The sequence below is a fragment of the Anopheles funestus genome, chromosome 3RL (genome assembly GCF_943734845.2).
Source record: "Anopheles funestus chromosome 3RL, idAnoFuneDA-416_04, whole genome shotgun sequence".
NCBI lineage: Eukaryota > Metazoa > Arthropoda > Insecta > Diptera > Culicidae > Anopheles > Anopheles funestus.
Genome location: NC_064599.1, coordinates 73,443,804 through 73,471,160, shown reverse-complemented (window position 1 = coordinate 73,471,160; position 27,357 = coordinate 73,443,804). Strand labels below are relative to the sequence as shown.

The 27,357-nt window shown below is 42.2% G+C and overlaps 1 protein-coding gene across 1 annotated transcript; it reads right to left on the bottom strand.

Moving 5' to 3' along the window:
• Positions 1-191: 191 nt before the first annotated feature.
• LOC125770379 (protein TIS11) lies at positions 192-25,846 on the bottom strand. Its single transcript, XM_049439878.1, has 4 exons — positions 25,379-25,846; positions 24,009-25,275; positions 5,646-6,289; positions 192-5,511 (listed from the first exon to the last, which is right to left on the bottom strand). The coding sequence occupies exons 2-4, from the start codon at positions 24,066-24,068 to the stop codon at positions 4,596-4,598; spliced, it is 1,620 nt and encodes a 539-aa protein (XP_049295835.1). The 5' UTR covers positions 24,069-25,275; positions 25,379-25,846; the 3' UTR covers positions 192-4,595.
• Between the last annotated feature and the right edge of the window lie 1,511 nt (positions 25,847-27,357).

The following is a 27,357-nucleotide window of genomic DNA, read 5'->3' as shown; positions in this document are numbered from 1 at the left end:
TAAAACCGGGATATTTTATATTATCATCATAAAGGAGGATAATATTCATAAGGTACGGGCGGGTGGGAGGGGAGAACTCTTGACACTGAAAAAAGAGAGAAGAAAATATGTACGACAGAAAATCTACTTTTCTTTCTAACAGTAACGAAACAAAAAAAACACGACACAAACCCCACTTTTGATGGGTTAGCTTTTGTTTTTATATAATTTTGTGTATTGTATTTTTTTCTTCGTTTTCATTTTAATGCTTAAACTTGTCCTTTACGCAGAGACAGCATCATACAATTCCTCTTCAACCTGTTCGAAGTGTGTTTGTGTAATGGTTTGTGTTTACACAGTTTAACGTATATGATCACGATTGGGTTTTGTGTTTTCTTGTATTTAGTTTTTTTTCTGCTTGTTTGCCACTGTTTTACATCTCGATGTAAACAGATTTTATTTTTTTTTAACTGAAACGCTTACATCGATACACTTTTTTATCATATATTTGTATATATTTGCTGGACAAACATATCCACCTTCACATACGCCGTCTTCACACACGCATTTTCCCTTACCTTAATGCTACATTTTACACATGAACAATTGGAAAGAAAATCTACCACACACGCAATTCGCGTATCACACGGAACTAACCCAGTCAGCGTACGCACGCACAGAACAGATCGCACATTCCGTGTTGGGAGCTTTGTAAGCAGACTATGCTCAAAGGGTTTGTGGGGTAAGATTTGTCCGCTTAATGATAAACTGGGTGTCTGGGGCCGGTTTTACGGTTTGGCTCTATTTTGCGTACGATTTACTTTTGGAAGCACATTTTAAAGCACTACACTACAGCTCACGCTTGATGTTAAACGGCGCTCGCTGCATGCTGTTTTATTAAGAGTGTATTTAGAAGGAAGACAATAATAATCAACGCACGCTCACAGAGCCACAACCGAGTGACGACAGACAGACGCGCACAGTTCCATTTCCATGGCGGACCAAACTCAACTCACTTTACCACAGAGTAATGTCACAGCCGCTCCAACATCCCATATAGCACGTAAAGCTGTCCGGTCTGCGTGTGCTGATCTGTTGGTTGGGATTAGAAGCGCTTACACACACGAGATGGTATGATTCGATTCGATTCTCATAAGGCACTCGCTTGGTGAATCCAAAATCATAATATTACATGCATGTACACACAACATAAAAAGGTTTTGCAGTGTTCCACATATATAAGATATGTATATATAAAAAAATATAAACATGCAGAGTAAAAAAAAAAACACGGACCTTACCGCGGAAAATATAAATTACTACAAATGTACAATGTGTATATATATAGGGTAAATAGCGCAGTATAGAAAATTAATAATTATTCTTTTTTTTAATTACATATAAATCGATGATAATAAAATAGTAATAAAATAATAATTATAATAATAATAATAATTACAAAATAGTAATAGCGATCGTACGTATAGACAAACAAAAAAATAAGAAAATAAAGAAAAAAAAACTACAAAGATTAACCTGTGCTTTTGATTTTAGTTCCTGTCTCACCCCTCCACTTGGTTCCATTATTTTCCTTTTCCATCTAAATGATCGTCTTTTTATGCGCTTTACACATCGTTCTCTTGTGGGTCACCGTTCACTGTTCTTGATTCTAGCTATTGATGACGGTAGGACCTTTCTCTCTGCTAAACAATTTCCTGCTGAAAGTAACGGTGGCTGTTTGTGTCTTCTGCTGCTGCTGCTGCTGCGTTATGGGAGGCTCCTTTATAAAGCAGAGCGTGTGTGTGTGTGTGTGTGTGTGAGGTGGTTTTTTGCTGCTTATTTTCTAAACATCTAAACGTGCTTTAGCTTAGTGATCACTTTTTGTTTTGTTGTTGTTGTGCCTTTTGTTTTGCTTGTGCCCTCTGTTTCTTCGTACATTTTAATTCGTCTTTTTTTTGGAAGATTAATGTAAGTATAAATTAGTGATTCAAACACAAACACACATCTTTGCTGCACGCACCAGAAAACATCACATTTCTGCTGATAAATAATCTCTCATCGCCAAAAAAAAAACAAACAAACGAAAAATCCCCATATGTGGCTTACAACAGCGGATGAGTGAGTGGTCTTTTACATTGCCTTTATTATAATCTAGGGAATTAGGTGGGTGAGTCGAGGTCCCAGAGAGTGTCTAATTTGGCTCAAATGTTTCATGTCTTATTTTGGGCCATTTTTTAAATTATTATTACTATCCCAAAAGGACGAATCTTATTACAACACCAAAAACACAAAATTTCATGCCAACTATTGTAAAAAAAATACAAATAAAAAAGTGGATTATTAGGTGACGTTTACACAGTTCAAGCTATTGTGGCAAGTAAATGATCAGGGTGCGGCGCGTTGCCATATTGTGGTGCTGTTTTGCTGCCTAATGCATATAATTTATGAGCGGGTTTACATTTTCAGCAATATAATATATAATTGAATTTACTTTAGTTTTTTTTTTCGTTTAATTCTTTCCACCATCTATATCCGTGTGGGGGTGTGAGTGCATTAGTATTTCTAACCGTTTTTCTTTTGCTTCAAAGGAAGTTGAGAATAAATAAAATAAATTAAAAAAAGGGATTCTATCGGTGCGCAGAAACAATTCGTTGGTTTACTGTCTATCTATAGTTTCGTTATCATCACCCATATTTCACACACGCAAAAAGAAATATATATATAGTCGTACGGTTTATAATGTATGTGTAATATAGCACATTAATACATAGTTTGTATAAAAAATACGAAATCAGTTTAATAATATGACTGCCTGGGTTCGGGGTCAGGGGAAATTGAGGAAGAAAGAGAGAGAGAGGGATACATAACAAGGTTGCAACATTGACGTTTTTTCAGTTCATGAAACAAAATGGAATACAATAAAAAGAAATTGAATTCGGTGAGAAAAAGTACAAAAGTATGAAAGGCGGCTCGTGACAGCGTATAATAAATGTGTGCAGATTAGATATTATCAGTGTAGGAGTGATAAAACGAAACACACCAAACACTGGCGTAGTCTTTGCTCCTTACTCTCTGTATTACCAACAAGAAATGTGTGTTTGCGTAGATGTAATAAATAATAATTAAATAAATCTGAGTTTAGTGACTATAAATGTGGGTTTTCATTCGTACAATAATATTATGAAGAAAAAAAACAAGCAACAACGGTGCGCGCAAGTGCTGTATAGTTGGAAAAGTTGAAGAAACAGTGTTAGAAGTAGTCGATATCAACAGGTAGTCTTTTCGATGGGAGCGAAAGCGGATTGTACATTATGAGCTTTTTTAAAAAAAATGGTGGCATATTTGTGCTGTCGCTCTCATTCTCGTCATATCAAACGGATTATATATATACGTTCTGTCTTCTATTTGGCAAACTCACTTTATCTCTCTCTCTCTCTTCGTTCTCCTCTGTTTCATTCTCTTCTAAGCGCATTTGCTTTATCTGCAGTTAAGTGCACACACCGACAGATGCGCTTCCTGGTGCGTACCCCTCCCATACGGAAGATGGCTGAATAGGGGTGTGTGTGTGTTTACTATCAATAGCTTTTTGATATCGGTTTATCTATCCTCCTGCTATTTGCGTTTTGTTTTAACGTTTCAGGCAAAATTCGCAACACCTGATATAGATTTACTTTCCAATCAATTACACACACACACAGCCCCCCGTGTTTTCAATCACTTCATACGTTTATACCGTTAGCGAAAGAAAAAAAAGTCAAATAGCTATATGACAATTATACATCTATAAAGGGGAGACAATAATTAAAAGAAATATTCCAATAATATTATTACTAGCGTACCGTATTACATCACATAAGAAACTGAATCAGACGACAAATAAGGGTGTATGTAAATATAGTGCAAAAATCAATAAATATTTCCTTCTATCCGTTAGTTCTTGTGTTTCGTTTAGTAGTTATTTCCTGCGCATATGTTCCTTTTATCTCGTGGCGCACATATTTTCATTTCATTCTATCCCTTCAGAAAAAAGGCAATGTACTTTCTCGCTATCTCTCGATCTTTCGTTCGAATAAGGTTTAAATATAAATACGTCAAAATAGTTCTGTAAATTCCCTCACCCCCCAAAAAAAAGCTCACCATTACTGAGACCTATTGTTTTTTTTTCGGTAGCATGTTAGCTGGCAACACTATCAGCTGGTGTTGCGTATATATGTATCGGGGAGTCATCCATTTAATTCACGAGCTCCATACAATACAGATGGAAAAGGATGCACACACAAAAAACCTGCGTTATACAAGTTTGTTAAATTCTTTACACAATTAGCAAAACAGAGAGAAGCTCTCCCTCTCTCTCTCTCTCTCTCTCTCTTTTCAGAAGAAAACACCAACGGGCGCCCGCGGTGTGTTACAAAAACCCAACAAAAAAAAAATCCCATCCGAAAAAATAGTTCCTCCTTTCTACATATCACACCAAACAGAAGGACGTCAAAATTTTAGAACAAAAAGTTATGCTTTCTAGCGTACCTAAGGTGTGTGTGTGCTCTGCTGCTACTGCTGCTGCTGCTGCTACTGTCGCTGACTCTATATATTGACATATATATATAGGGAGGGTGTTTTTACAGTGAGAGTTGAGCGTACGGTTCGACGACGGAGCTCAACATATTAAACACCGGAAGGCGTTCCTCCTGCCCAATGCCAACCGTGGTGGCCATATTATTAACACCCGCGTGACCCATCGATCCACCTGCTCCTCCTGAACCACCCATCTTCATGGCGACTAGTGAGGGTGATGACGGCGGTGGTGTGGCCATTGGCGACAGGCCCTCGATCGGGCTGGCCGGTGGACTGGTCGGGAAGAGGAACGGCTGTGGAATGGCACCACCCTGCTGCAGCGTGGGACTGATCGCTTCCGGGAAAAAGTTCGCCATCGATGTGGTTGGGCTCAGGGACAGCGAGCCGATCGGTGAAGCGCGGTCAGACCCGGTGGACATCGACAGTGCCGGGCTGAGTGGCAGCTGATGATGATGATGATGGTGTTGTTGCTGATGATGATGAAGCTGCTGTTGCTGCTGCGCATGGGCCATGGATGATTGCTGCAGAATGGCCGTTTGCAGCTGTGCCATCGACAGTGCCTTGTGCTGCTGACTGTGGTGATGACCGTGTCCATGATGATGCTGCTGGTTGTTGCCGTTAAGCATACTGGGACCGTTGTTGCCGTTTCGGGCCGCACCCTGCGACGACTGGGACGATGAGTTGTTGCCGGCAGCGGCTGCAGCAGCCGCGGCCAACCGTGCATGATAAGCCGCCACGTTGCGGTTGTGGTTGCGCGCTTCCTCCGCATTGTGCACGAAGTGACAGCGTGGCCCGTACGGGCAGAAACCGACGCTGTGGAACGTGCGGCACAGTTCGGTCTTGTACTTCGGGTGGCGCTGCAGATTACGCAGCTCCTGCATGCCGTGCGCGAACTGACACTTGTCACCGTACTTGCACTCTCCCGCCTCCTCGTACGGTCGGCAGAGCTCGGTTTTGTATCTAAAGTCGGAAGAAGCAGAAGCGACAAAATGTGAATTTAGGACAAATGTCAACATTAGCAAAAAAAATGTGCAAACGATTCGAAAAACTTGAATGCCGTAACATTAAAAAAAAAACAAAAACAAAACACTTACCTCGAGGTATTTACTTGCTGTGGCAGCGGTTCGGACTGCGTTCGTTCCAACTTCCGGTGACCGGAGGAGGAGGAAGTGGTGTTGCTAGTAGTAGCGAGCTGGTTGTTGTTGTTGCCATTGTTGCTGCTAATGGAGTTAGCACTGTTGCTGCCGGTGCTGCCGAAACTCATGTCCTGGGACAGCTTGATACCGTTGAGCGCGATCATCTCCAACAGATTTCCCACCATCTGGCGGGTCGCTGGTTGGGAAGCGGTACGGAACAGGGGATGATGGTGTGTCGCCCCACTGCCACCATTATTATTGCCCTGCTGTTGCTGCTTGTGCTGGGTTGAAGCATCATCCAGATCCAGCAGCAGCCGACTCAGCGGGATCTTACGGTGAAAGTGTGGCGATTGCTGAGATTGCTGCTGATGCTGCTGCTGCTGCTGCTCAATATGATGGTTGCCGTTAAGCGTTTGCTGAGCGTTGCCACTGCCATTGGTAGCGACCAACGCAGCGGTAACATTGAAGGTGGGCGAAAACACGAACGCGTTGCTAGTGTTCGACGCACCACCGGCAGGGGTGATGTTGTGTACGTTGCCGCCACCAACACCCCCACCTCCAACGATCATCTGTGTGTTGCTCCGGGAAGTGTTCGTCTGATTCTGGAATCAAAAAAGGAAAAGCAAAACGTCACAAATTAGTATTCTGAGGAGAATGTCTATAAAAACATGTAATGAAAATAGCAGTGCTGGGGAAATCTGATTCAGATTTATCTGTCTGCCTCTGAAAACAATACTCGATTGTCTTTGACTTCGTGAAGACCCCATGAGATGAATCCTGAAGATTATTGAAACTTTGAAATCTTGAAGATTCACTAGTTTTTGAATTCCTAAAGTTCCTGAAGTCTGAATAACTCAAGATTCATAAGTCTGAATAACTCAAGATCCATCAGTTCGCAATGCTCCTTCTGCCATCCAGAAACGTTGGAGCTATCCACAGCTATCCAGAAATTCATGAACTTTTAAAAAAACCTAAATTGTCATCAAAGTTTGATGAAACTCAGACGAATCCTTGGAGATTCATGGATCTCTAAAGATTTATATAGAAAACCCACAGAATCACGTCATGCATTCGTAGCCTAACAGCTACTTTACATATTTCATCTGTATTCAAAGATTTATTGCTAAAACTCAAATTTTCAAAACTTAAAATGCGATATATCATGAATCCTCGATATTTTTGGGAGTGCCCTCAGGATACGAATGATTCTTCATTTAAACTTTATATGAATAACTCGTCTTAAAACGTTCATGAGATACAGGCACCAGAAAATAGTATCTGTTGCACCCTACACACGTTTTTGCACGACGCTCTATCTTATCAACACTGTGGCAGCGTAGTTCTCGCCCATCTATAGAGCGGCAAAATGGCAAAACAGGCCGCATTGCGATAAGGACCTGACACACAGAGACAGCCCGACGTGTCGTGACGTGGTTTTTGTTGTTGTGCGAACCTGTACAATTTGTGCAAAACGTTGTCGGAATGTTGATAGCGGAATGCCCGTCTCATCGTAACAAACTCCCCCCTTTTTCGTGCTGATCGATAACGGGAGAACCCCACGTGTAAGGAAAAATTCCCCTTGGAAATAGGGGACGACTTCGTGTATCGTAATGTCGGAGACCGGCCCAGGAAATAAATGACTACACAAGAAAAGAAAAAAACTGGGAGACGCATGCTTCCAAACCCTTCGCACCCCAGAGGTCTCCTTCTTTCTCTCGTTGCATAACCTAACAACTTCGAATCCATCTGGCGCTGTAAAAGAGCAGCTTTCGCGCGCCAAAACATAAAAAAACGAGCACCTCAACCACCTTCTGCTGTCTGAGCAGACAAAACTTTCACAACCTTGCCGAAGGACGTCAACTAGAGACAGGGCCAAAACGACAGACGCATTATTCGGACATCCGTACGGAGTGTATGACACGTTGGTTTTGTTCATATTGTTTCATTTAGGAAAATGTGCGTGCCTGTTTGTGTATGAGTCTGTTTTGATTACAATCCTTCATCCCTGCTCCACCCTGTATCACGATGATTGAACATATGAGACAACCATCATCGTCGTCGTGGGCCACACTTCACCACCACTCTCACCCAACCACAACGTTTTTACTGGGTTTTACACACCTTCTTCTTGTGCCGTCACTGGGTCGGGTTTTCGAATGGGCCAAGTTTTGGTTGTGTCATAATTCCTCTCCTCCCCTCTACCTGTCTGATCACGCAAGCAACGACAGCCAATCCTCCACAAACAAGCTGCGCACACGCCGAATGGTTCGCGTAAATGTTGCATACGGTCAAAACCAAAGTGAAAGTGTCCTAATTTCTCAAGCCCGGTGTTCAAGTTGAAGAAGCAAAAGGAAAAACAAAACAAAGCTTGTGCTTACATTTAAGAAGGAATAGCAGTTGGCGCCACATTGGATCCCACTTTCGCTACCCTGTTGGTTGTTTTGGATCTCTTAAGTTCCTTGGGGTTACTGTCTTCGCTATAATTGAAGTCTAATGTTAAAAATATGTTCTTAATGTTTTTGTGAACTATAAATTGCATTTTTTATTACTCCTGCCTAACATTACAAACGCTACGATAACGAATAAATTGATCAAATACAAAAAAAAATGGAAATTATAATTCATGAAGTCGATTTTCCGCAATGTAGCATAACCGAAGACGGGGGCACACAAGAGACGAACCCCGTATGATAATCTATGTTGGCTATTCCTTACTCTCATCACACGCTCTTCTCCCTGCTAGACATGCGGACAGGCACATGTGGTACACACACCGGGACAGCAAAAACACGTGACGCGCGCGGCATGAGCACATGCAGTGGATATCTTGGAAAGGTGTCCGATGAGGGATGATGTAACGCTATCATCGTATTATTGGAGAAGAATGCCATCGAAATGGAAAGGATGTGGAAAGGAAGGAAAAAAACACACAAAACGAACAAAATAACCGTTACAAAACACGGTGCGCGCGGGCTCTGTTGTATCGGTTCCGATTGGGGAATCTCTTCTTCGTCTAAAGATTGCGTGAGCAGCAACATATTACAGGCGAAGCTTCATTCCAGGAAAAAAATGAAAGTGAATACTTCTGAATTTCTGACCGTCGCTCTCTCCCTCTTTCTCTCTTTTGTAGGTGATGCAAAAACTTCACACAAATATGAGCCTTGGGTTTTAAAACAATATATTTTCCTTAATGTAAAACTTCCTTTACTTTAAAAAGCATTATTTGCGTGTGAAAATATATCTACGGAACTTCCGCACACAAACAACTAGGTAAAAACACCCCCAATGGGACAACAATCTGCGAACCTTCTTCAGAGTTCTATGAGACATACATAAGTCTTTCGACAGAGTATGGGAAAATTTGTCAAGTGCCACCAACTACCTTTGTGCAGTAAAACTACACATCGGAACAGCGACCAACAAGGAAGTTTTCAAGGGAACGAAACGAAGTGTGTGGGAGAGAAAACTTGGGCAGCATTTTTCCGTTCCGTTCTACCGTTGTGTGTTTTGTTTTTGCAGCAAGCAAAATGTCATCCGTAACGGGGCATTGTTTTCAGCTTTTCGGTTCACATTTCCCACGCATGTTTGGGGAGCTCTGTGCCCAGACGTAAGAGACATGCATTGTCTCTTCAAGCTTTGTCCTTCAACTCTCAGTGGCACATAATCATTAGAATTATGTTTCCTGCATTATGGGACTTGTTTGCTGCAATGACACACTTCAACATCACAATCACGCTACAAAACCCTAGTGTGATCTTCAAGATTTCCGTAGCACTGAGAGCAGAGTTGAGTTATTTCACCACCATATTAGTAGAAACGCTTGAGAATAGAGAATATCATGGGCGAGAAGTTGGTGTATTTCCACAGTCCAAGATACACACCTCTTTACTTTAAATATATGCACCTAAAGATATAAGGGCTAGACACACGTGGAAGAGGCTTTTGGAAGGAAACAGAAGAAAACACCGTTTCACGAAAACCGGTTCCAAAAACCTTCCTTCTTTTGCTCTTTCCACGCTTTGGTGGGAGTGAAGGTTTCATGAAGTTTTGCAGCAGTACAACACACGAAAGAACAGCTACAGCACAATGGTAACGGTGCCTCTCCCAGACGGAATGGATTGTCTGATAGCTTATATACATACATGACAGACCAGTAGCCTACCGGTTCACCAAGTATAAAGCGTGTGTAATGCAAAGCTTCCGTTTCGAAAGTGAACGTAGGAGTTGTGACTTTTAATCGTATGATCGTATTCTTTGATGTTTGTAATTTTGTTCGTCTATTTCTGGGATTTTGTTGGGAATATTCCTGATCTCGTCTATTCGTAATTCTTCATGCTATAATTATTGGTTCAATACAATTCTTTAATAGATGTTTTTTCTTCTTGAAGTTACCCATATTTATTCGATGCTTTCGAATGTCAACTGTATGCAGACAGTGGATCTTACCTTGAGACCTCACTGTCCACAGTTTCCTAGGGCTTGTTTATTAGCCACGATCGTGCCACACGTTAGGATGACAGCTCTAACAGTAACCGTAAGGTGGAAGGGATGCAATGCAAGAGACCGTTAAATCGTGCAAATGAAACTCCCCCCCGGCTTAGGGCTACACACGATCCAAAACCGGTCTCTGTACGACCGAGGACAGAGACCTGACCGAATCGATCAAGGCGAATCTGATTGTGACACAGGCCGCTCACTCTCTCTTCCCCCCCCGCTTAGCAGGGTTTCTTCAGGAGATCTCTATGCACCTACAAATGGATTAAGGAGACGACGTGCAACATGCTAATAATTGTACCGCAACACCACACCTTTCCATTTCATTTGGCACGCTTTAGTTGGCTGTACTGCACACCCACCACCTGAGGGTAATCGAAGATCTTGGTAAGGAAAACTCCCAGTAAACACACTGAGAGTGCACTTTCCGACCGATGGGGTGGTCAAATGCAGCATTAAACCTCTTGTCTCCCTCTCTCTCTCTATCTCTCTGAACACCACTTAGTGGCAACAAGGAAGTTAGTGGTTGACGACCACACGACCGACGGGCTATCAATTGCCCGGAGGAGTTGTAGGATAATTTACGCGATCTGCAATTACTACTACGCGCATTAGAAAGATATACCCATGATTTGGGCTCTACCGTTGGTTGCAAGAGGTGTCCTTTCATGTTCTCCCCCGTTCGTGGTCAGTTTAGCCTAAGGCTAATAGAAACTCTGAAGAATTCCGAGTACCTGGCTGACTTCCCATCGCCAACACCAAAACCTCAACAATTGACGCCTCTCCATCACCCAAGAAATGTGGAGTTAACCTCACATTTTTCTTGCATCCCCCATTCCCATTCTCTTTTATCATTTCCATGCAAAACAAGCTCTAGTTTTCAATTTTCAATACAAATTGTTGGAAGCGAGAGTGGGGAACACAACTAACTGACGTCCCCGGCGACTCTTCCGGTGGTTTAGCTCCTCTCCCCCACACACACATCCTTCTCGGGGGCTCCATGTGCCCGGTGCAGTGAAAATGAAAGTGAAAAGGTAAAAACCGTAACAACTTCACGTCTTCGTGACATCCTCCACTTCCAACCAGACTAAGGGTGGAGGATCGATTTTTCTTACCTTCACTTTTTTTTGCGCTAGACTGCGCACATGTACTCACGGTGTGGGAGTGGGAGGGCGTATTGGTTGGTCGGCAGTGGCTAAAGAAATCAGTGCCCTTTCTCGTTTCCTGGATGTGCAGCACAAGTGCAAATGCGCGAGGTGCAAGTGCAACACTTTGCAAAGCCCTGGGCCGTTTATGTTACAGTTTCGCAGTAGATTTCTCCACGCTTTTATCAGCTTCGATCTCGCGGATAAGCAGAAGGTCGCAATAGAGAGCGAAAATAAGGGCAAAAAGCAATAACGCTTCAGGTGAATTTTCACTTTTGATTAAGTAAAACAAAACTAATGTATACCTTATTTGCCCCAGTATCTACTTTTGAGCGGAAAGTTTAAACCCCAAAAATGTTTGTCTTCTGCGCTGATTGCTTAGTACTAAAAGGTAACACGAAGTAAATAAAATAAGCTCTGTATTCTGTAAATTAAAATAATTTTTGATTGCTCAATAATCCTCCGATAGGCTCTCCTCAATAAATTGTCCACACATCTCAACGACTTTCTTCAGTACTCCCGGATGTTGGGAAGTCCAAACTTTGCGTTTCACAATCGCGCGTCGGCAAACCTTGGAATTGGCACCCAACACGCTCCTTTAACCACAGTGTGTGCAATTCGCGACGCGTGTCATGGCAAATCATCCGTTACATTTTATTGCAAGAGCACAGCACACGTTGACACTTGTCCGCGTATAGTATAGTATGTCCCCGTCCATCGCCATGTGTCCCATATTTTCGTGCAAAACCAGGAAGACCGGTGTTGTGTACTATTCCAACATGATGCGCACCTAAAGCACGATCGCCACACATAATAGAGCGACGAACGTGCGCGCGCACGCGCTGTTTTAATTCACAATTGAATGGCTTGGTCAATGTCAGTGAAGTTGGGCGCGTACGAGAGAGCGAGCGATTGGTGTCGTCCGTTGCTGTGTGTAAAAGCTGGAGAAGGAATTAGGTTTCGTATTCCGGCCACCGTTCACGATGTGTGTGTCCGAATACGAGCGCGTAAGCGGGCGCTTCTTCTGATACGCTTTTACTTTCGTCAAGGTCAACGCGGCGCAAAGCACTCGAAAAGGGTGCAGGAAAAACGGCAAGAAACCGTCGCAACACACAAACTGTTTCCAAGCCAAGCCAAGACAAAAGGTGGTAGAGTTCGATCTTCAAGACAACCTTCCGACAATATGCTAGAGCAGCCCACTGCCAGCACCTCTCCCCCAATGTACGCGTGTGCTTGTCTCGATTCACAATCAATCTCCAGGGGTGTTGTGTGAACCTCGGCAAGCACTTGGAAGGGAAGGAAAATCGTTTGTTTGAAGTGAGGGTGATTTAGGCCACCGACACTGTACACCTCGCGCGCCTGAAACTTGTGTGTTACACTTCACACACTGGGCCGTTTTTTGTTGTTGTTGATTTCGTGCGACTAATCGTGCGATCGCATAAGCTTGTTGCTGAATAATGAATGAAACATTTTGGGGCGGAAACACAGCGTGTGTAACAGAGCCGATGAGACCTTAAGTTCCGTTTTGCAAGGTGGTGTGTTTGTGGGCACAAAGATTTTGTTTATTGCGATTTGATATGACTACTTGAAATGAGAACCGATCATCAACGATCAGTTTATTCCTATAAAGAGTATTAAAATAGTGCCATAATTAATTTCCATCTATAAATTCGGTTAGCATTATAATTTCGCCATTTTCCCACAACATCCTCACTTTACTCAGACCAGCGACAATAATGATTATCTACTATATCTCGTATATAAAATGAATCTGCTCCTCATTGTTATAGCATCTTGTCTCAAGAGGCTTTTTTTTGGAGTGTCATTTGCACACCACACACACTGAAACTGCTCACTTGGGTTTTATCGTCATCACACAGCAACAAGTTTGTTGCGTGTCTACGGATAATTATTTTCGGGTAGTGCTAAACCTTCACCAAGCTGTCTTACTCTTAAAGCTCTCCAATACACGCTCCAGTGGAGGAGTGTAACAATACTCGAAAATATAGTCAAACAGCCCAGCTGTTTCTTCATATAAAATACGTCCCCACGATGGTGGTGCGACTTGGAAAAGTTTCAATAAAATATGACCGTAAAACAAAATCAATCAACAAGACGACAACCTCCCTCCAACAGATTATAACACACCACCGTCAACGAAATATTCTTACGTGTGGGGAGATTAAATGCAAATAATAGTATACAATATTACTTTTTAGAATAAATTACAAGCATAACAAAAATTATACCATTGAAGATACTATTTGCAAATTTATAGCATTGAAGATACTATTTGAAAAATATTATAGCATTGAAGATACTATTTCAAAAAAATTATAGCATTGAAAATACTATTTGAAAAAAATTATATCATTAAAGACATAAGCAAAATTATAGTACTAAAACTACTATTCGAAAAATTATAGCGCCAGAAATAAAAACTGCAAAATTATAGCATAAACTAAATTTCGTTTACAAAAAAAATGCATCTTAGCAAACGTGCTTATGTTAGTATTTTAAAAACGATTGCCTTTTTAATTATTTTTATAAACAAAAAAAAATACTAAGTGGGGTGGCATGTGATATGAACACCTTACATTAAAGTTGTTGCCATTAAGATATAAATTCATTACATCTCTACAAGGATTAAGTTATGTACCGGACGTGCTCGGAATTGGAAACGTTCATTACAAAGCAAAAGTAAAATCACTATCATATTATTCAACGTTACTCAGACCGCGTTAGGATGATTGAATTACAACACACGGTATAATAAATTCTTCTTTTCCCCCCGATAAGGGCATGTGCTTATGGCGGATGCAAAAGAAAATACACCGAGTGCAATGACTGTCTACTTTTCGCGAAAACCACCTACACACACAGAGAGAAAGATCCACAGAAATTGACAGCAAGGAAATGAGGGAAATTGAAATCGCGCCTATCATAAGGCGGTTGGCACAGAAGCAGCAGCAAAAAAACACAGCAGCAATTGAATATCGTGATAAATTTTCATCTCGTTACCATGAACGATGATCGTGGGCTGTGCACTAAAATGCAACAAGTATAATAAAAATGTTGCGTGGGCCAAACATGCGCCCGTCGCGCGCACTGTGAAAGGGCTTTTGCCTGGCTGGGCGTTTCTTACGAAGGGAAACCGGTGGCCGCCTGCCGACTTAATTATGAACACAATCTGCACACACATTTCCGCGCAAAAATCCTCCCACACAGGGGCGAACAAAACAAAAAACAGATTGTGTTTTTGTTTGTGAGATGCGGATTATAAAAAAGGCGCATGATTGTTGGTGGGACCATGCAACATGACACTATCTGGTTCCCTCCTACTGTTACGCACGACAAACACCCGAGAAAGACGTTATTATGCTGCCCAACGACTTCCGGTAAAATTGCTACTCTTTCGGTACAAGATGATAAAGTACTTTTTGTTTCAATTTAAAGCCCGATGCTCCATAATGAGACTCTACAGTTACTCATTTTTTGCGTCACCGCTAATGAGCTAATCTGTCAGTGCTTATTTTGCTAATTGACAGCTAGAGCTGGCAACGATCAAAGACCGACAACCGGATATGCATATTAATTCGATTTTTTCCCGTCCCTCGTCAACTGATTTGAACAACCAAAAATATTTTTTCCTATCCTTTTGCAAAGTTGGAGTTTCCCCCGCAAAACAATGGCTACTGACTCTCGCTCTCTCTCTCTCCCTCAATTGATTTTACATTTCACACCCGAGAAACTGGGATAAAAGTCCAAATACGGAAACAACGGACCAACCAAAAACCTGGAAAGGGAGAAGAGAGGAGGTGCGAAACAATCACAAAACGTTCCACTGATTATGTAAAAGTCACCCTCAACAAAACTTCAACCCTAGTTCCTTTCATCCCCAGAGTTTTTTTTCTTTCTTCATTTTGTTGACCACCACCGCCGCGCCGTGTGTTTTGGTTTGCCAATTTTTAAGGTTTGGTCACCAAATGCTTACATCCGTTTCGGTGTGTTGTAGTATGGGGGATGGGGTGTGGGTTTTTAAAAGAGGGGTTTTTGCTCACCCCCTGAGAGATGGGTGGCGGCTTTCGCGCCTTTTTTTCACGCCAAAAAGGAGTTTGCGCCACCACGCGATTTTGAAGTGGTTTTAAAGTAGGTAGGTAGGTGGCTGTTTGGGGTGTGAGAGAAAACTTGCTCTGTTTGCCGTCCCCACCGAAATGTAGAAGAAGAGTTTTGCAATGTATATGAAATGAAAGCAAAAGTGTGCAATTTACAACATTAATTTGCATTTGAGGGAGCAATTTTCTTTTTTTTTATTTACGAAAACTTAGCTTTTATGGTAAATTATTTTATAGCGTAATTGAACATCTGGGCGAATTATAGCATAAAATAAAATTATTATTATTATTATTATAGCAAACCAAAGAGTTCCGTGGGTCTCGAATATCCAGGGAATTCAAGAGCAATATCGTTTATACTTGACAGTTATAGAATCGCCACTATAATTTGTAAAAAAAAAAGCTCAGTAAAGGTGTCTAACTTCAAAATTCGCGTCGAATCAGACACAAAATGAATTGCGGGGAAATAATTGTAAGAAAAAGTGCTTCACTTTGGAAAGCAATTGAAGAAATGGAGAAAAAAATGTAGATCTCTTCACTCACGCACTATTACACAACCAACCTGTGTACGCAATGGCAACACTAAACCACAATAAGAAAACCATGTGGTGGTCGACTAGACCATCCCCCCACCCCTTCCTCATAATTCGTATCTGCAAGACAACCTGCACACACACGTAATAAAATACGCACAGACTCACCCCCCGTTGGGCACTCAACTCCCGGACCAACTTACGCTGGGATCTTGTCCACTTCTTTCTTCAGCGATCTCGCATGATCTCGTGCGAAGAAGCAACCCCAGCTTCAACTTCAAACCGGCAAACAAGATGACAAAAGCGGGACACATTTCCACCCTCTTCTCTCTTTCATCTCTTTTCTCTGGGAATTAAACAGGAAGAGGGAGAAAGAAAAAACAAACCACCACGGAAGAAATACATAACAACTACTGCTACTGCCACTTTTTTTTTGATGAGTTTATTTTCTACTACCATCGTACACACACGGCATCACCGGTAGTGGTTGTGATGGTGGTTGGTTCCGCACTCGTAACACACCGAGAAAGGGAGTGCGTGTTCCATAATAGAGCGACGGAGCATCATCATCACGATCATCTTCGTTTGTTGGTAAAGGGGTTTTCGCTTTCAATATGCGCGAGCCGCCAATATTGTGCCGATCCTCTCCTCGCCCCGTGCAGATGAAGGAAAGGAGAAGAGGAAAGTTGTATAATTGGCGGAAAAGCGCAAAATGGAGAAACGAAACGAAAAGAAATGGGGCGTTTGGTGGTTAGTCGCAGAGAGAGAAGTTCCTCCATTATGCGTGTTGGGCAATGATATTAGATCATGAAGTCATTTCTGGCAAGTGTCTAAAGTTGTTGGAAAATTAAAGCTAATACTATCAAGAATTCAATTTGGTAGTGTTCTTGGCGCTTACAGACACATACGAACCATATGTGCTCAAGACCGAATCTTTTGACTTCAAAAAACGCTGAGGAACTTCCAGACAACAAGCGCTGGCGGACGGGGCCCGCGCGAATAGGGGAGTTTCAATCTTTTTTCACAACCCCACAGAGCTAACCATTAATATTAAACATGCTGCATAATCATCATCAGTTGTGTGGTGCAGGATGGCAATATGTAGAATAGCATGTAAAGAAACAGGCTACATTACATTGAAAAAAAAAATGCTCCCACTCCACCAAGTCACACCGGTAACTTGCGCGATACCACCGAACTGGAACCTGTTTTTGTACGTGGGTGTGCAAAAAAAAAAAATAACTGAACACATTTGCAGCAACTGAAGCAGCATGAATTTGCATATTAAAAGCCTAAAATAGTTTTTTGATAAATACAAAACTTTGGAACTCTTTCAACAAGAAAATTAAGATTTTATGGAGTAGCTTTTTTTTATTCAACAAACTTTTTTCTCTCCTTCCGTACAAGATGATTGAAGAGCTCGTCACTTGAGAAATAAAAAACAAAAAAAAAATGAAGAGCAATTAGTGATTCACCTTCCCCCTTAGGGCAACTGACCGCTTACAAACCATTACCATTTTAAGCCGGGAATATACGATGTTTAAATCAACGAAACGCAACAATTGTGGTTTATGGTCAACTCTTCTTCCCTCGATCTCTCTCTCTCTCTCTCTATATTACATTGGCTGATATGCTCGACATGCTTCCATGGACCCCGGGGCCACATAAATTGTTGTCCATAAAATAAGGAGTATTCTACCTCTGTTCGAAACAAAGTTGCCACATAAAGTGAAGCTACTTTAGAGTGCTTTCGTACTTGCTGTTGCTATAAACTACTCCCTTCCCGCTTCAAGGAGGGGGGGTTCGTGATGGTTTGAATCACTCAAGTAAATCCTTTACGCTCTTTACACTCACAGCCATCAGGGTGCACACACCAGAGTTGGTGACGCAAAATGGTTCATATTTTGAACTTATCTATCTAAATGGTAACACGCTATTTATGCAAGCGTGCACACACATGTTACAACTGGGGAGTAAAATGCTTACGCGCTTTTGGAATTGATAACACACACATACGGCCCCCCTTCGGTTTTCATGACACGCGCGGCAAATAGAGAAAAAAATGCGCCCATCCATTTTTGCGTGCCTTCCTCATTTTTGTTTTCCCGAGTGTCTTTCGGTCTTTGTTTGTGGCTCCACATGTAGAGGAATTACCACTTATCATAACGTTAAAAATAAGAACTGTTTGTTGTTTTCTCTTGCGTTGTTTTGCTGATGAAGGGAGGAAAAAAAAGAATTCATTCAACGAGAACAGACACACACACAACAACAAAAAAACAGCGGAAAAGAACATGGAGAACATCGAAAAAAAGGGAAAGGAACAGAGCAAAAAATAAAGGAAAAAACACACTCACGCGTAACACTCGCCTGATGGTTGGTTAAGCGAAATTGAAAACGATTAATTTATGCAATTATTCTACCACGTTCTTTTGGGAGTGTGTTTGTGTGTTTTGGCCACTGCCCTGGGGGGTTGTGTTTCCGGTATAGTAACTCCCCCCGCTCCCGGCGTGTGATTGACGACGACATCGTCTAAGACTTTGGCAAAACTTCCAACGTGCCTTAAATGGTTCGATTAAAGGCAAGAAGTGAAGGAAACAAAAAATAGAAACATTAACAACAACAAAAACTCTTACTTTTCAATTATACCAACCGCGATAGAGGAAGTTATGGACCACTTCCAAACCGAGAAAACAAAAGCTACAACCGCCTAAACGCGAAACCGTCGTATATTCAACTCCACAAAAGGTTTACACACCATAAGACTGAAGAAGAGAGAGAAAAAAAGCACACGCCGGTGAAAAAAGGAGGAAAGGAATTCGCCCGAGAGTCAGTAGTGTAGTGGAGAATAGACCGAGACGTAACACACAACACACAATCGAATTGTTCATCACTTTTAGGCGGGTGATGAGATGTTGAAATGGAAAACTCCCGCGACTGGCGAAAAAAAAAACACAACCAGGCGTTGAAGTTACTCTGTTGGCGCGGCCTATAGCAAATAGCTCCCCTTCATGTGAAGGAAGAGGAATGTGCCTGCTGGCTGTGTATATGCATGGGTCTGTGGAATAAAGTTCAGGAAGTTTCGAACATAGGCACACCAGCAGCAACAGCAGCAAAAAAAACCTGCACCAGACAGACCAGTCTCTCTCACTCTTAGATAATCTGCTTCCGACTCTTCCGGCGTGATTGGAACGGCGATGATGATGATGAGGAGTTGTGCAACTTAATTTCACCCCTCCTGGTTCTCCCCTTCAAACGCCGGCCACCCCCTTCACAGGGTGTTTTTTTGCTTTTCTCTCACTTTCTTTGCTTTACCAATTTTCCTTTCGTTCATTAACAACAATACCCATCATCAGGTCGCGGGAGGAAGATGGAATCATTCGCACAAGACCAATGTGGAATAAAAAAAAAGCTTTCTTCCGGTGAATTTAACCCACATTCTTCGCTAGGCTCGCGCACAACACATGTTTTATTATATCGTCATGCCTTTCGATGCAAGCGGAATATTTAAACACGTTGACGGGTGTCAATTTTTTGTTTTTGCAGGGTTACTAAAGAAAATCAGTAACACTTTTGGGGTTGTCAAAACATTTTGTTTTAAAAAGTTTGTGTATAACGTATGGTTCAAGAGTTGAATCAAATAATTCTTTTTTTGCTTCAAAAATTGGTTAGCTTAAGATAGCAATGAAGTTTTTAATTTATCTCGCCAGAATTTCATAAAAAAGGTATAAAACATTAATTACATTAGTTTTCCATAGTAAGACAACTTTGGTGAGAAATTTTGAATGCCAAATGTCAAATGTCAAATTTTATTTTAATCAGACGCAAAAAAGTAATTCGACACAATCCTTTCTTTTACTGTCATTTAATGATTATTTTTCTGTCAAAGTTTGAATATGTCAAAGATATGACAAAGTGTGCTACATACGTTTTGTTTCAAATTCCCTTTAAAATTCTCGATGCCAGCTATTAACCCAACCATTCGGGAACTTAGATATATTTATCTCCTATTATTGCAACCACTGCCCACCATATCCAGAGCAGCACTTTTCCCACGAAAAGGCAAGAGGATCGCTATCGCACAAGGTCACAACAGTGCGTGTCTCTACAGTAGGGTGTGGGTAGAGAGAGAGCCACACCTTATCAAGCATCTGTCTGATTCCGCCCCCTTGTGACTTTTGTAGTCACATTTTCGAAAAGGAACTGTTTGGAGAGGTTATAGGAAACAGGCCACATTGCCTTCTCCCTTCTTCCCAACGTCAACTTCGATATTTAGGTATGACAAAATCCGGAAAACGTCACACTCCACTGGGGGACTTTCCCTGCTCCCTATACACACGGGAAAAATGAGGGAAAAATCAAATAAGTACCATCATCACCCCCCATCGGTGGTTGTTGCATTTGCAGTTTGTTGCAACACAAGCCAGAAGGGGGAAAACTGTTGTCCAAGGTTTTTAAAGCTATGGCAGACTAATGGCGGACAAAACAACAGTTAGCACGATGCAACAGGGAAGTTATTCGTGTCGAAGGGTAACAACACCGGAGACCCGAAAAAAAAACGCACTACCAGCATATAAAAATGTTCCGTTGCAATGGGACCCCCCTACCTTCGTTCTCTTCCTGCCCTAATAAAAGGAGCTTTATCTTTTCGATAGTTCGAAAGAATTCGAAAACGTTCTGAACAAAGGGAAGGGGACCTGCACAACAATGCGCACACACCCGCATGATTATTTTTCCCACCCATTCTCATCATATCCGCCCTATCGAAATGTGACCTTTTACGAAAGGGAACCAAGATATATATATACACACAAACGGTTAGGATGAGACGTACCCGAATTACTATCGGAACGGAACCAAACACACAAAGAGGCAAACCGGTGTGGACACACACGACCGTGACGACCTTGTGTATGGTTCCTTTTTTTTTTGTTTTTGCTCCCGGAAAAATGCTGCAATGACGAACCCTGTGTGCACTCGGCGTTCTTCTACAGGGTCTCTCCCTCTCACCGCCTGGGAGAGCCTGGCCATCATCATCATGATGGGGCATATTATTGCAGAATTCTTTGCAGAAAAAAAACACCAACGATACGCGGGGCCGTTTGTTGTGTACTTGAGGCCCCCGGGGGTGCGGGAGAAGAACGTTAACGATGCGTGAAGGAAGTAGTATAGGTACGCAAAAACAAACCCTTCTCTCCGTTCTGTTTTCCGTTTTTTCCTTTTCTGCCCATCAATCCCTCTTTCCTGTGTATTCGTAGCGTTAATGATTTGAAAAATTCATTACTCACCATCGTCGGGGGGTCGGGTTTATATTTCGTGGATCACTTTGGTGATTCACCTGTTACGGCCAGCAACAACACACTTTATACGCTTGATATAGAGCAAACTTCAACAAGAACCACCACGATTGGCATTTACAAAACACAAACCTCCTCCGGACGGACAACAGAGGGGAGAGAGGAAGCGAAATGTTACGAAAAAAAGCATTAAGAATGCAAAAAAAAAAATCGGCAAAACTTCCGTAAAAAAACATGATGGTGAAACCCACACGTCGTCATCATACACCGGCCGCAGCAGAGTTTGTGGATGCATGATATGAATAAGGCAACGCTAGTAATAGCAACACAAAAAGCAATCTAATCAATGCTAATGAGAGAACCGTACAAAAGAACCGGTCGAACGACACACCACACAACTACGACGACTCCACACATTCTGCTTGTATATGGAATGAGTCTCACACTGTGGTCGCACCAAGAAGTCGCGAAGTCGCGATAAACATTCTATGCGCGAGACACTTTCCTTTACGGTTGCGGCGCGACAATGGCGCCAAAGTAATAGAATTTTGAGCAATAGACAATCAAGATCATCACAAAAAGATGTCACAGACACACAGACACACACCACATAAGCCAAAGAATGATTTGTGGTGATTTTAAATCAAGAGCAATTAAATACAACATGACCTCCTCTCCTGCCGCTCTCCAGTTTTTCAGTCCATTGCGCATGTGTGTGAAGTTTGTTGTTTACCCGTGGGGGAGACACCAAAGAGACAGACATCATCCTCCCCCCAGCAGCGAAAAAAAAAAACCGAGGATGTGAACTCCACACATCTGGACAGGCGGACACGACATCATAGTTTTCTTACCATCATGTTTCTCCTCCTGAGGGATGGAGACGGACACACACTCAATTGGGTGTATTCAATTTCTTCTCATTGAAGCCAATTTGTGCAGCGAAAGAACGCCGTACATTGCGTCAAACGAGAAGACCCCGCCGTACGGCACCAGATATGGGAAAGGAAGAATATATGAAGTAAACTACTCCCCTTCTTCCCTCCTTCCCTGGGGAACTCCTTGAATCTCTCGCTCGTTCTACGTCTAATTCCGCGAGTTGATCACTCTAACCAGATGCGTATATAAATGGACCATAAGAGTGCGTATTTATTAGCAAAGAGCTTAACACTAAAAACGGGGGATTTTGGACGCAATAAGTCTCATCGAGAAGGAGATGCGTTTTCCAGGAAAATATCGATCGCCTCCAGGACTGTAAATTTGTGTTCTAAAACCGTTGTCTCTTGGTGATATCATGTGACACAAATCCACCTCCGGGTGGTGGACTGGTTCGTCTTGAAATGTATATACAACACCACACCGGATCAAGGTTGATACACCCTTGGAGTTTGTGGTCAGAACCTGCCTTAGTAGGAAGATCTCTTTATTGCTATGATTTAAAACAATGTTGTATGCGTTTTCTTCTACGTTATAATGCGTGTTTTTAGATGACTTGTTTATTGTGGTGATTCACCACTACGCCACTGTAGTCACGTCATGAGAATGACACAAATCCATCTCACAAAGTGCTCTTAGATATTCGACTTGAGGAGCAAGTTTGATAAGTTCTAGAGTAAAGATAAAGTCTTTTTATTCAAAATAAGAACTAATCCTATTAATCAGACCTCTGAGAATCCTAAAGAGAAGCTTGGGCTCCCATATTTAGCTTGCATTTCGTCTTCGTCATTTCGTCGTACGATCGTTTGCAAAAATAACAATATATAACTTGCACCCTTCATCTTGCGGAAGGTGATTGCGAATTTTAAGACCGAATCGATGTGCTTCTCTGTCTAGCTCTCTCGCTGTATGTGGGGGTCCCTTTAGTTCCGCATGAATACGGAATTGTGGTAGCAGAAAGACTTCGTAGGACACCGGCGTTTGCACGGCGACGACTCTGATGGAAAGATCATTCGAAAAACTCAAGGCGCAAGGAGAAGAAAGGTGGCCACGGAGTTGTTCTCCTCCTTCTTAGCCAACCGTAACAACAACAAAAAAAATAATAAAACTTCCCGGTACCACCATAACGGCGCGTTGGAGAGCAGTGAAAGTTATGACTTATTTGCTGCTATTGGTGGTTTTTTTGCGGCTGCTGTCGATCGATCGAACTTCGGGAGGGCGCGGGCACACTTCCGGTGTAGTGTCCACTTCTCGCTCACCAGTCCTTAACCCTCCCTTCCCCCTCAAAATCCCGAGTGTTTTTTTTGTAACCAATGCAAAAAAAAAATAAAGCAAAACAGCACCCACCATCAATACCGGTGTCTCCACAAAAAACGTCACACACAACTATAAACCTTATGCAAATGACAATTTCACTCTTGGGTCCTCGAATCAAAAAAAAATATATATTGGCTGTGTGGAATCTCAAGTGGAAAGAGAGAAGGGTCCTTTCCACAAGGAGCGAGACGAAATTTGGTTTGCAAAAAAAAAAAACAAAACCATCATTTGTACTACCCCCAACAAGAGAAACTATCAAGCGCAGGGTAAAGAGGCTACACGAGAAACACAGACTTTTATTTTACAAACCCTGGGCCGCTTTTGGCTCTGTAGTGACGCCACTTGGCGCCATTTGTACCTCTTCCCAAAAAAAAACCAATGAGGTTATCTTTCCATAAAACGCAACGATAAAATGGCACTCGAGTTGAATGTGTGGTGCGTGTTGTGTAGAGTTAAATATTTCTTCTCCCTTCCCCAAACGAATCCTTACCTTGCGTGGATACTCTCCAAAATCGTAGAGTGACGCGCTGTGCATTATCGCAGTAGACATGTTGTTGCTACGGAGGATGCGCTCGTTTTTCAGGCTCTTTTTTTCTAATGGAGATTTTTATTCCAGCCGCTTCACACGAGGCACGAATTTTACTTGTTGGTATCGCACGCACTACTAACACAGGTAGCACATACGCACTTTAACGCACACTTTTGCTGCTAAAAAACACGCAAAAAGCCTGCGGATGATGACGAGAGCTAGAATATCTCGCCGATTCGCGCTGATCGATTTACCTTTTGCCCGATCTTGTTTGCGGGCGAATGCACACACAAAGAGGCACAATACCACACACGTAACACAAACACAAAAGCTCACTTTTGTATCACACTCAGGAGGCGCGCTTTTGCTCTCGGGGCCGCACACCAAAGATCACTTTTTGGTTGTATCAGCGAATAAAAAAAACCACACCACAGAGAGAATCACACCACCGCCACTTTTGTTAGGGTGGAAAAACAATAGTAGTAAAACAAAAGCTCAAAAACTTAAAATATCGACCAACACACTCATTCGCTTTTCCGGGGAACTATTACAGCAGAGGAATTCCTTCCGCAGAACACTTTGCTTTTTTTCCTTCCTTTTTCTTTTTTGTTGCAGCAAACGAAATTGATATGGCGGAGAGACAACCGAGCGCGCGTGTATAATAGCGATTTCGTTTTTTCTCGACTCCGGAAAATGCACTATTTGGGCCGTTTTTAAATAATGATTTTCACTTTGAACAAATCACAAACCTCTCTCGTTACTCGCTTTGCTACGATTCACTTTCTTTGAAGCGCGCGTTTAAATTGTGCAGTTCTTGAAACCGGGCTCGTACCAGTGTGGGTGCGCTGTCGTTTTATTTTTCTTTTCGCGAACGTTTTTCGAACTTTTCGCAGGTGGAGCTTTGCTTTTGAGGGCCAAGTGAAAAAGGATTTTGTTCGTTTAATTTTTTCCTTTTTTTGTGTGTTTAGTTTCGAATAATAATTTGCGACCTGATTCGCAAAAAAAATGAAATCGAAAATGGTTTCCGCCGCGGGATCACACACTATTCGTACTGGAACTGCGCGGAACACTAATAATGTTTCACTTTTGCCACTACTACTGAAGAACGTTTACACTTGGTAGTCGAAAAAATGTTCCTTTTTTCTTCGCTATATCGGGAACGGTGCGTTTGAGAGTAGAACGTCGGGGACTGTGTGACAATTCACAAACCGAACCTGGATGACTGGTTCTGTAGAACGAGATAAGAAAACGAACAAACAAAAAAAACAGCTTAATATTTTTGCTTCATCATGTTGCGGCAATTCGATAGTTTTGTCACAAAAAATACTTACATTTCGTGTGCAGTTTCAAAAAACTGTTGCTAATTTCTTGCTACACACCGATAACCGTGTTTCGCGGAAAGCTTTACCGGACGCAAACACACACGCGGCTAACTTCTTGCGTTTGTTCTAAGTAAATGCGCGAAAATAAGTTCCCGATAGCACACGATTTATTTCACCGGAAAAGAGAAACACTTTTCGAAACAATGTGTCCTGTAAGTGCGTCAATGTTCACAATTTAATTCCGCTGTGCACGCGCTGTACATTTGCTGCTTCAACCGATCTTTCACCTTTCGATTTCTGCACTCTGCGCGTAACGCGTGGGCTGCTGCTGCTGGGCCTGAATGCTAAAGACTCTTGCAGTTCAACTTGGCTCACCGAACTTGTTCGCAATTGCTGCGCAAAGTCCGCTACGATCTGCACTGGACGCCGCTCGTTTCAATTCTGTGCCCGTGTGTTGTACACGATCACACTTGGTGGCTCCGGAATTGGAATCGTTCCCCTGTCGCACACCACTACCAGCGCGCGCGGTTTGCACGCACACTACGGCGCGGTGCGCCCATCAAAGGGGTGTGCGTGAACGAATGGCTTTACCAGTGTAATCGAAGCCCACTGTGGTGGTTGCGCGTGTGTGCAACCTGCTAAAACTGGTGTGTGTTTTCAAGCCGATTTTGCGACTCATGTAGTTCGGGTTGTTTTTGTGTAAATTCACGAAATTCACATTAAATGAAGAATGGGAATTATTTTCCCTAAAAAGTCACACCATTCGTGGTAGCAGACCGATTAGTTTGGGTGTGTGCAGGATCGTTTCAAACTGTTTTTCACACTGTACAACGATCGAATGCAGTAGCGAAGTGGGACCTGTAAACGGTGCGTCCGTCAAATGAAAATGAAATGAAAAGGAAGAAAGGAGGAAACAAACAAAACAAGTGTCCAACACACATGCACACATTCGCACGCATTCCCTACAGCGAGCAAGCGACTAGAGAGAGAAAGTGAAACGGGGAGCGAATGCGAGTGAGAACGAGACAGTGCGTACATTTATTTCCCCTGCCAGAGTGATGGAATTGAGTGTGTCCGTATGTTTTCTTCGCGTAAGTCGATGCGGTTCGATGTGTCTGGGTGTGTGTGTGTGTTGGTGCAATTGGTTCTTTGTTTGCATTTTACGTAGTGCGTTTTGCTACTCTTGTGGGGGGGTATCTACATTATCGTACGATTCACGGTGCGTTCGTGCGTGCGTGTGCAGTTGTGTGCATTTTTTTTCTTCACGCCGGAAATGTGACAAATTTTTGCTTAGCAAATTGCTCTAACCGGTACAACCGTAAAAGAGCGTGCAGAATGCATTGTTTTTGTGTGATAATGTGCCGGGAAGGGCGGGGGAAATTGTTTAGAAAATGGTGATAACAATTGGCGGACTAATTAGCGTCGACCCGGGAACCTTCTCTTCCGGGGACTGTTCGACGCATGATTAAGCGGGCTTAAAAATGGAGAAGTTTTGTATCGAAATAGGATACTTTAAAGCAGCTTCAGATTCCTGCACTCGCTTATCCAATTTCAAAACCTGGAGTGAAATTAATTGTAAGTATTTATCGATTTTTTATATTTAATTTATATATCATTTTTTTATACTCTCATGAAACATCAGACTTTTTTGCCTCAAAATGCCTCAAGATTAAATTGTTCCAGTTAGGGATTTCCAAACGCATCTCCTACCTGTCGTACTGTAATATTTTTTTTTATTACCACTGTTGACACCTGATAAATGAGAAACATAAAATAATTTCACTACTCCAGTACCTGAGCTTCAATTTTCTGCCAATACGTCAGGACCAAAATTGTCCCTTTTTTTGCTGATCGCTTTCCCGATAGATTACCTCATACGACACACGAGTCCTAAGGTAAGATGGCACCTGATTGGCAAGAGGGACCGGTGTGTTAGGGGTCAGATTTTTTTTTCTATTACTAAATGAATTTTCTTTTCTCCTTTTTTT

Coding starts and splice junctions, on each gene's coding strand:
- LOC125770379 (XM_049439878.1), bottom strand. CDS start 24,068: ATGTCTACTGCGATAATGCACAGCGCGTCACTCTACGATTTTGGAGAG. Junction 6,290..24,008: donor TTGGAGAGTATCCACGCAAG/GTAAGGATTCGT, acceptor TTTTGATTCCAG/AATCAGACGAACACTTCCCG. Junction 5,512..5,645: donor CAGCAAGTAAATACCTCGAG/GTAAGTGTTTTG, acceptor TTCCGACTTTAG/ATACAAAACCGAGCTCTGCC.